At 33.6% G+C, this 10,202-nt stretch overlaps 1 protein-coding gene and 1 pseudogene across 1 annotated transcript; one reads left to right on the top strand and one right to left on the bottom strand.

Moving 5' to 3' along the window:
* LOC107951184 (plant UBX domain-containing protein 10) lies at positions 1-3,203 on the bottom strand. The gene is made up of 4 exons (XM_016886124.2): positions 2,215-3,203; positions 1,130-1,300; positions 743-946; positions 1-558 (listed from the first exon to the last, which is right to left on the bottom strand). The coding sequence occupies exons 1-4, from the start codon at positions 2,989-2,991 to the stop codon at positions 331-333; spliced, it is 1,380 nt and encodes a 459-aa protein (XP_016741613.1). The 5' UTR covers positions 2,992-3,203; the 3' UTR covers positions 1-330.
* A 2,297-nt stretch (positions 3,204-5,500) lies between these two features.
* On the top strand, positions 5,501-8,390 carry LOC121213563 (uncharacterized; annotated as a pseudogene).
* The last annotated feature ends 1,812 nt before the right edge of the window (positions 8,391-10,202 follow it).

Genomic DNA, 10,202 nt, shown 5'->3' with positions numbered 1-10,202 from the left:
TAAAACCTTTAAATCTTAACCTTTTTCATATCATAACATGTCAATTGGCTTTAAGCAGCAGAACAAAGAACACACCCTAACCGGATAGAAATTCTTATTCAGTCCTAAAAGTCCCATGTTTTAACATCCTCCATTTGGTTGACAGAATCTTAATTGAAGAAAAGTGGGGAAAAAAGTATCCAGTGACTTGGAGCTGTGTGTTTTTCTCAATTTGTCATTGCTAAATTATGTTGAAATGAAGAAGGAACATAAGAAAATATGTGGGTCTACCAGCAGGTATCTTTGAAACTACCATTCATCATACAGCTTCACACTATCAACTTCTTCAGACTAGTTTAGCTCCACAAAGAGGCTGGCCTGAGGATGTAATCCGGCCTCTTTCAAGGTCAGTGAGCGCTTCTCTGTACCATATGTTACTCGAGGAAAGTTGGAGACAAGGTTGTAATTCTCAACTTCTAAGCAACCCAATGAATCAACATAATCATAAACAGCTTGAATTGGTGCAGTACTGTGAAACCTCCTTTCTTTGCGTTCTCCAGTAGGAAAACGTACCAAAACCTGATTCACCAACACAACAGGCAAATATTTAATTTGGGAACTAATAAATATGCTTGCCAACAGAGAAAGTCGAAAATGCAGGTGATTTATAACAGAACCACATCATTGGAAATGAGAAGAAAGGTATTTAAGCCTGCTTAACCAGATCTAAAACCTTGTGAAGTCAAAAACAATGAGACATTACTTGTGTAACATTAGGTCCTTTCTCAGGTTCATCACCAAGTGACAAGGCTTTCTCTTGCCGCATTCTAGCTCGGGCAGCTTCCTTCTCAGCAGCTTCACGTGCTGCTCTTTCACGAGCCTCTTCTTCTTCCTTACGTTTCCGCTCAGCTTCTGCTGCTTCCCTTTCCAGACGTTCTTGCTCCTCTCTCCTCTGGCGTTCCCTAGCCTTAAATCATAAAAAGAAATGACAGTGTCAAGTCATTAGTCAAACAGTAGGTTTTACAGCACAGATCCATTCAATGATCAAGAGAGGGATAGCAATTTCACATTTCTAGTCGTCTTCGAATATGATGGTACCAATGAGGAAGTGTTACTAAAGTTACTAATTTAAGATTACAAATCAGCCTACCTGATCAGCTTCAAGCGCTGCTCTATAAGCAGCATCTTGCTCCTCCCTTAAACGCATGTTGTTTCTTCTCTCTTCTGCATCTAGTCTTGCAGCAACAAGAACAGGAGCACTTTCTTCAAGCACTCTCTGTAGTATTGTGAGCATTTCTTCAGGAGATTTAGGTCCCTCAACCTACAGTGAAAGAGAATAGTTCATTGTAATACTCAAAAGGAAAGATCACCATTAACAATATCGGCATTCTAGGGCTCAAGACTTGACTTTAAGAAAGAGATAATTTCACACAGAATGTAGTAAGAGCTAGAGTGAATGACATTGAAACTGTATAAACCTGATTTGTGAAAGCAAAGAAGTCCATAAACAGATAAATCAGCTAAATAACCATTTATTAAGACAAGTCACAACCAAAAAATAATGAGAAGCACTAGTGCTATTAAATTTTCCAATGAAGTCAAGTAATTAAAACATACGCAGGCAGAGAAGTTTAACATGTAGTCAGGAATGTTGCGCGCACAATTTAGGTTTAAGCTGCATCTTAATGTAAAGAAATAGAGAAGCTAGTACCCAAAAGTAAGCACAATATAAATCTCAAAATATGCCTTACAACAAAATAGGAGGAATTACTATTTGGCATGCGGAAAATCGGATAAGATAAGCTTTATGCTAATTAATCATTAAAAGAAAATTCATTCTACATTTATTTGTACTTTAACAACTATTTGACTTACCTCGTTATTGGCTTGTAAACTCTAGTTACTATATAGTAAATCCGTTGTCAACATTATGTATTATGCATAAAACAAAAGTAAGAAGAAATTCAACTAAGCTCTGTACTCATCAGAAACAAAAGGACAAAATAACAATTAGAATGAAATCCCTGATTTTTTTACCTACTTATCCGGTATCATGTGATTAATTGAAGTCATAAATGAACTTAAACTTATCTGAGAGTATGAACAATGGGTCAATTTCAGTTTCTGAAATTTCCAAAATGAAAGCTAATCACTATGATTCTTTTGCCCTTGAAAACAGTATTAAATTACATTATCAATAATTTCATCCAAAGTGAGAATCACAATGGTACGCACCTGTTGAAGAAGCGCGATCCTCTGATTGGTAGCAGGCATAACGACTGCACAAAACGGGAACCTGGAGGCTTTCAAGCTATTACTCATCTTAAAACCTTCACTAGCCCTAATGCTTCCGCCCCACGCTACGAAATTCTCATTCACAAAGGGCGCCAGAGCCTCGGAACACAACGTCCTTTCGCAGAACACGGGCGAATCCGGGTGGTCCGGCGAGTGCAAGTACACAAATAACAGCTTGAAGGCGTTCCTCGACCTCTGCAACGCGTCCATAAAACCCTCGCCGACAAAATTCGGCCCCCTCGTTCCGTACTCCCTCTCAAACGCCGCCACGAAATCCATCGCTTCAGAAGCCGCAGCTGTGACCGATACCAACCCGGCCGATGATTCCCCGCCCTGCCCAGAGCCTAGCCCGATCATCCCAAGGGAATACGAAAGAACTCCACCCGCGGCCCATAGACCCAGCCCAACAGCGCCAGAGATCAACCCTAAACTTCCGGATATCACGGAAATCGGTAATGTAACGAGTCTCCAGGCTAAGCCCGGTGCGGGAGCGGTAATAGGACCGGAGGCGGAGGCGGAATCAGTCCGGGCCCGTGAATCGGGAGGGTCGGAATCAGAGACAGTGGAAGAAGCGGAGGGTTGAGTGGAAGAGGTGAAGGAAGAGATGGCGAGTTCAAGGTCCCAACCATGGGCCTGAAGGATTTCCGTACACAAATCGGGATCTTCGAGTCCCGTGATGGCTTGAAAATATGCCAATTTATCGGCTACATCAACCATTTCTCAAGAATTCACAAAACAAAAAAAGAGGAAAATTCTATTTCCTTCGTTCTTGCAGATAAATGAAATGAAATGAATTGAAGTCCGACACCGAGAAGAAGACAAGGGAACTTCCTACCTTAATTTTTTTTTTCCTTTTTAATTTTCTGTTTTACGTGAGAAACGCACTGGAATGTTCTAAAACAAAAGTCGCGGTTGGGATCGCGTTTTGCCTACCAGAATTGGGCGCCACGGTGTGTTGTTAATTTACAAAACTACCACTGTCTGCAACATTTTTTTAGGGTAAATTACACTTATGGTCACTTTTATTTATCTCAAGTTATATTTTAGTTACTTATGTTTGAAATGTTAAGTTTTAATTACTTACATTAATGTGTTGTAACATTTTAATCACCGAGCCATTAATTTTCGTTAAAAATATAACGGTAAACTAACATGACACATTAAATCATCATTTCAAATAAAAAATTTAGATTAAATTATATAATTGGTTCCTATATTTTTTTCGTTTTAAGTAATTTTATTTTTTTCTTTTATGTTCTTTAAATTTTTATTCTTTTATTCTTTATTTTTTATTCTCTTTTGCTTCTCTCTCTATTTTTCTATTTCTCTATTTCTTTTAACATATCAAAAAGTTTGGTAGTGAAGAAAGAAGGCAGAAGTTAAAAGTCATCATTGGCTATAACCAAAAGTTATAAACTCATACTATCTGCTAACCATCAAAACCCTCCACCACCACCCATCATCTTCATTTCATCTATTAATACTTTCACCACTACCATGACATCCTTTCAAAAACATCTCAAAAAATCCCCAACATTTAGACTACCCAAGATCGAATCTCCATCATCAACCATTAGATCGGCTCGATTTTCTTATATGTGCTCCTCCATCACCAGTCATTGTCTAATCTTTGACTCTCTGTGATTTTTCAGGGCTTATTAATTGTTGTTTACTTGGATTCTTGATTGATTTGAACGTGGGTTTATTTAGTGAGGAGGATAATATTGTTGGGTTTGTCATGAATGAGGTCATGGTATTGTTGAATGTGTTAATGAATGAAATGAAGATGATGGGTGATGGTGAAGGGTTTTGATAGTTAATAGATGGTATAGGTTTATGGGTTTTGATAGCTTTCGGCTTCCTGCTTTTTTCTTCATTGCCAAATTGACTTCTTGATATGTTAAAAGAAATGGAGAATTAGAAAAACATGAGAAGAAGCAAAAGAGAATGGAAAATAAAGAAAAAAGGAAAATTTAAAGAACATAAAAAATTAAATTAAATTGCTCAAAATGAAAAGAAATATAGAGACCAATTGTATAATTTAATTTAAAATTTTTGTTTGAAATGATGATTTAACATGGCATGGCAGCTTACCGTTACACCGTTAACTGCAATTAACGACTTAGTGACTAAAATGTTATAACATGATAATGAAAGTGACTAAAATGTAACATTTCAAATATAAATGACTAAAATGTAACTTAATATAAACAAAAGTGACTATAGGTGTAGTTTACCCTTTTCTTAACTCGAAATAAATAAATAATTTGATTATATTTATTCAAAAATAAAAACAAATAAATATTTTATTTTTCTAAATGATGTGCATAATTAAACCGAAATTAAGATTTTATATGTATAATTTTATCAAATTAAAAGTTTGCTAAATTATATCAAACCCACAAGGAGTTGATTGTATTTTGCTCTCTTTATTTAAAAAATAGGCAAATTAACCTAGGTGCATTAGATCAAAGAGCAAATTGGTTCTTTTTATTAAAATTTTCATTAATTTCTACTATTAAGAAAATAATGTGAAAGGCAGAATAATCAAACAATTACACATGGAGTGCCACATGTGCCTCATTTTAACGTCCAACGACTGATTTTTAATAGTAGAAATGAATGAAAATTTTAACATAAATACTAACTTGACTTTGATTCAATGTACAATGACTAATTTATTTATTTATTTAGTAAAAATAGTAAAATACAATCCAATTTTTATTACAAATGTCTTTCATATTACTTTTACTCGCTTACAATATAGATGAAAGAAAATACATATTTATTAAAATTTTATTAGCTATAAGTGAGAGAAAAAAAACTTCCATACAAATCTTCATCCATGTTCAGATTACCTTTTTTTTTATTTTTTGTAAAAATATCATTATAATAATATTTAGTATCATTTAAAAAAGAAATCAAATAATTTCTTTAATTAAACTAGTATCGAATAGATTCATTTTACTAAACTCAGGGAAAAAAAAAGTTACCATAGTAAATATATATTACATGAAGGTTCATTATTTTTATTTTTTAAACCATTTCTTTCACACCATGTTTGGTTCAATTTAATGGCTATGCCATTACAATCCTATTCTGTGAGCCCACCCTAAACACCTGTTTGGTTCAATGGAATAAGCCCGTAATTGGAATGTCCTATTACGTACTTATTCCATTACGGGCCTATGCAGTAAAATTACCTGATTTCTATTTTGTATCCTCACCACCGATTACTAATTCGGTTTTAAGGGGACCATCACCACAAAAACTCTCCCCACTTTGCCCTCTTCCATTTTCTCACCTGAAAGGCTCCCCACTTTCTCCCTCCGTTCATTCCATCTTCCTCTCTTCTAATTTTTCTGCCCTCTTTTTTCTGCTTTCTTTTTCTATCTCTCAATAGATTTTTTCTTTTCCTCTCTTCCATTTTTTTTCTTGATCTGTAAAATTCCATCAATTGTTGGACAGAGCAAGAGGGTTCTTAGAAGGGGAATTGAAATCTAAATCGAAAACTGAAAATGTTGAGGGTAAACCGAGTGATAAACCAGGCATGAGCTTCGATTTCAAATTGTCGATACCTCCTAAGTCATGACCCAAAGATTTCCCCTTCACCTCTTCAACATTTCGCTTCAAAATCATCTATTCGCTTCTTCGATATTTACAAGGCAATTCCTCCATCTCCCCCTTTTTAACTCTAAAATATTTGATTTTTTAAGCTATAGTTCTTTTTAACTTTTTGTCTTGTGTGTGCAGCTTGCAAGCAAGGAAAAAATCGAGAAAGAATGAGCAAGACTGTAAGTTTAAGCTTTGTTTGTTTATTGAAATTTTGTTACGTGCTCTTTTTTCCATGAGATTTAATATAAATAATTGTTTTAATTTGATTTAGGGCAATGCTGATGAATTGAATAGAGGATATTTTGATGATATTTCTGAGCTAAAACAACATGGTGGTAAGGTATTAACTGATTTGTTCTTTTTATATACATATAGGCTATATCATTTGCAAATCTGTTCAAATTAGTTGAATTGCAACTGATTTCTGAGTAAAATTAATGTTACTTTCTGTAAACATTTTAATTGTTAGTTTTTCTTTTCTTTTCTTGTAGATTGCACTGGCAAATAAGATTCTAATTCTTGGAATTGCAGCAAGGAAGTTTCCTGCCATGGATGTTATATATTCTGATGGTAGAAAATCAAAGCTGCCGATTGTTTTTTATGCAAGTGGCGTTGATGCTAGCAAGTTGGCTGTCCCTGAAGCATCTTTAGTCTGTCTATCATTGAGAGCAAACTCTCAGGTATGGTTTCTTTTTTCTATGTTTGTTTTGGATTAAATTTATGTATTTCTTAATGATGTTATAAATCTTCCATTTTTATCATGATAAGAGAACGTTGAATAGATAGTGCATTGCTTTAAAATTGTGATAAAGAGGCATATCAGTGACTCCATGGCAATGGAGGGGTTAGCACTAAATTGCAATCATGAAAAACAAAAGATGTTGTTGGTTGCTAACTTTTCTTTTCTCTTGTTTCTGGTTATTGTTATTGATGATGCATTTTAACTCATTTTCCTTGTCAGGCTATGGTCGATTCTTGAAGCAAGCCTTTTTATGACGCCCTTTAGTGAGTCCAAGAGCGTGCAGCTATATGAGGTTCTATATTTTTCCTATTTAACTTTTCATTCCTTTTTGACATGTGTGGTGAATCAATGATTCTCAATTTTCTGTTGCTAGAAAGAACTTATAGTTACATGCATCTGTAGTCAATGATATAACAAACAAATAAAACAGCGAACAAGAATAGAAGATAACTATGCTAGTATGACTTGTGAGTTATGACTGTCCTAGTTGAGCTTGTAGCTCATCAGATCAGCCTATAATTAATATTGCAGTTGTCCTTTTATTTACTGTATTTGAATGGAAATTCTTGGCAGCTGATTTTATGTTTTATATAAGTTATTTGTTAAAATAATCATGTTTGGAAATTATTATGTGTTGCTAAATGATAATATATTTGCTGTTATCAGTATCTTTTATAGACTCTTGGTTCTTATGCTTGAATCCCATTAAACGACTGCTTCTTCGATTTATGAGGAAATCTAGTTATGGAGCGAAGGATGCTCTTCAGAGGCATATTGTTTATTCATTTGGTGATCATTATTACTTCAGAAAGGAACTTAAGATTCTGAACCTTCTAACTGGGTAATCAAAAGTTTCTTATATCCTAATCAATAACATAACTAATATTCATACAGTTCTGTTTTGTTAGTCTGAGAAGATGCCTTTTCGCTTGTTTGAAGGTAAATTTTCCAGCTTGACAAATTTGGTAGAATAAGATGGCAGGGCTTTGGTTTGGCAAAGCAAGGTGAGTTGTCATCTCTTTTTTATTGCACGAAAGTTATTCTGGAGGAAAAATAGGTAGCCTGGCATTTTTTAGGTACCGTATTATCTTAATGGGTTAATCTCTATTTTTGCATTCAAAGGATACTAGTGTCAAATGAAAATAATGATGTGATTTGTTGGAAACATGGTCCTGTTTGCTATTTTCTTTTAGATTTCTGCAACCAAGCAAAGCCTTAGGTTTTCCATTTTGGGTGAGCGAGTGGAAAAGTAAAGAAGTATCCTTATGTTAGTGTCAGTTTTATTTCAACTTCACTTTCTTGTATTCTAGTTTTGTGTCAGACTTGACTTAAGTTATATGCCTATCAATATCCCATTGATATTCCTTGCAGATACTTTTGGCTTGCCTGGAGTAGCTTAGTTCTTACACTGAAAGCCTGTTGGCTCAACAGGATGAACAAGTTCACAGTTTTGAGAGACCTCAATTTTGTTGCAGAAAACCTTGGTGTTGAGTTTTTCAAAGGTACTGTTGTGGTATAATAATGGTGTTGAGCTTTTCAAAGGTACTGTTGTGGTATAATAATCTTCCCATTACTGATGAAGTGTAGAGTTGAATGAATTTTGTATTATTTTCTTCAACAATTAGAATAAATTGTATTTATCTATTCGATATCGAACCGGTTGGCAAAGCTGTTGAGGGAGTATTGTTATGGAGCATTGGGATTTTATAATGTAAAGCAATTTTATAATGTAATCATTAATGCAAAACTTTCTCATTAACATCGCCTTTTCCAATTTTATAATGTAGATAAACAAATATTTTTTGTTTCTTTCAGTTGAAAAAAGAAAAATAAAAAGATGCTATTTTTCTTCTTGATGCTTTGTGACTTTTTTTCTTTTATTTGTAATAAAAATTTTGTGTTTAATACAATCAATTAATTTTAGATTATAACACAGGTAAAAAGTTTTATATAAAAATTATGTAAATAACAAATAAAACTTTAGTTGAAATCATAAAATTGAGATAAATTCAGAAGTAATGCATTCAAATAATAGTGTACTATTTTGAAATATAGTAAATAAATTTTTTAAATGTTTTAATATAATTAAATATAAAAATAAAAAAACATTTTAGTATAATTTAAATATAAAAATAATTATATTAAGAATGTTATTAAGTTATATTTCATAATAATTATATTAAAATATGATTAAATTATTTATTTTTATTTTTATCAAATTATATTATATTTAATAAGAATCTAATTAAAATTTAATATCCATATCTAAAAAAATTCTGCTAAGGGTATTACGGTCATTTTAGTTTTTTTTTATGCTATTACATATCTATTCCATTCAACCAAACACAATAATACTATTACAGTTCTATTCCATTACATTCAACAAAACAATTGAATTACTGATTACAGGCCTATTCCATTACAGCTCTATTCCATTACAGCCCTATTCCATTCCAGTGAAACCAAGCGTGCCGTTAGTTTGTTCTTAACTTCCGTGTTATAACTATCATGAAACAATGCAGTGTACTTGTGACACTAACCGGTACCCAATTCCACCCGGCACTATCTTTGACTTTGTTTACCAAGAATATGGGAATGCCACTAAAAATAATGAAATTTATTTATTAATATATTAACATCGAATTAAGCAGTTTATTAAAAACAAGAATAATTAAAAAAAAAGAAGAAAAATAATGAAGCTGATCAATACAAAGGAAGGAAATAATCACATCATAAGCACATACAAAACAGATCAGTGATGGACAATAGTAACATAACACTCTACAATGGCATCCACAATAGGAATATCCAAGAAGTGAGTTTTAAACCTTGCGAACCCTTTGGCCATCCTGAAACCTGACGTCCCGTCTCGTTATAAGATTCCTCCAGAACATGCTAATAAAGCTACCGTTGAATTTACCCCGACTGAACCATATATCCCAGTAAACCACCAAATTTAACACATCCTGGGTGGTGGAAACCCAGGACCAACAGTAAACTACCGAATGGTATCGGTGAGTTGTTGAAGGCGGTGGTGAAGTTAGGACGAGCGACCAAGACAGCACTGGGGTTTTTGGCAGTGGAGGTTCGTGACCTTCTCTCTCGGGGAACGTAGGGCTCGCTTTGGGAGTAGTACCATGACAAGGTATTGTTTTGGCGCAAAAAGTCAAAATCCATGTCAAAATCAATCTTCTTGTAGCCATTGCTTTTTTTTTCCCTGCTTGTTTTAAACGAATCCTAGCATTCTTGTGTTTATATAGATCATGAAAGCCGATTAGGGAAAAAATATAATCATGAAATTGTCTCCTCAGTTCAAATAATCAATGTATACAACTTTTCTTTTCTTTTTCATAAACTTTTTCATAAACTATTATCGATTAGCCTTTTCCTCCTAAATGATGTAAAATCCATCCATCTTTGAAAAATTTCTTCGTAGATGATATAGAATCCATCTATATTTGAAAATTTTGTAGTGTATTATACAATCCAAATAGTATTACTTTCCATTAATAATGTCCATTAAGTGTACTAAAAGCTGTCAAAGGTTTAGACTTTTCTGTTAGCATGATTT

This window comes from Gossypium hirsutum, chromosome A02 (genome assembly GCF_007990345.1).
Source record: "Gossypium hirsutum isolate 1008001.06 chromosome A02, Gossypium_hirsutum_v2.1, whole genome shotgun sequence".
In the NCBI taxonomy this organism is placed as follows: Eukaryota; Viridiplantae; Streptophyta; class Magnoliopsida; order Malvales; family Malvaceae; genus Gossypium; species Gossypium hirsutum.
Note: the sequence above shows the minus strand (reverse complement) of the source record. Positions and strands in the feature narration are given on the sequence as shown.

Coding starts and splice junctions, on each gene's coding strand:
- LOC107951184 (XM_016886124.2), bottom strand. CDS start 2,991: ATGGTTGATGTAGCCGATAAATTGGCATATTTTCAAGCCATCACGGGA. Junction 947..1,129: donor CAGCGCTTGAAGCTGATCAG/GTAGGCTGATTT, acceptor TTATGATTTAAG/GCTAGGGAACGCCAGAGGAG. Junction 559..742: donor AAGGACCTAATGTTACACAA/GTAATGTCTCAT, acceptor TTGGTGAATCAG/GTTTTGGTACGTTTTCCTAC.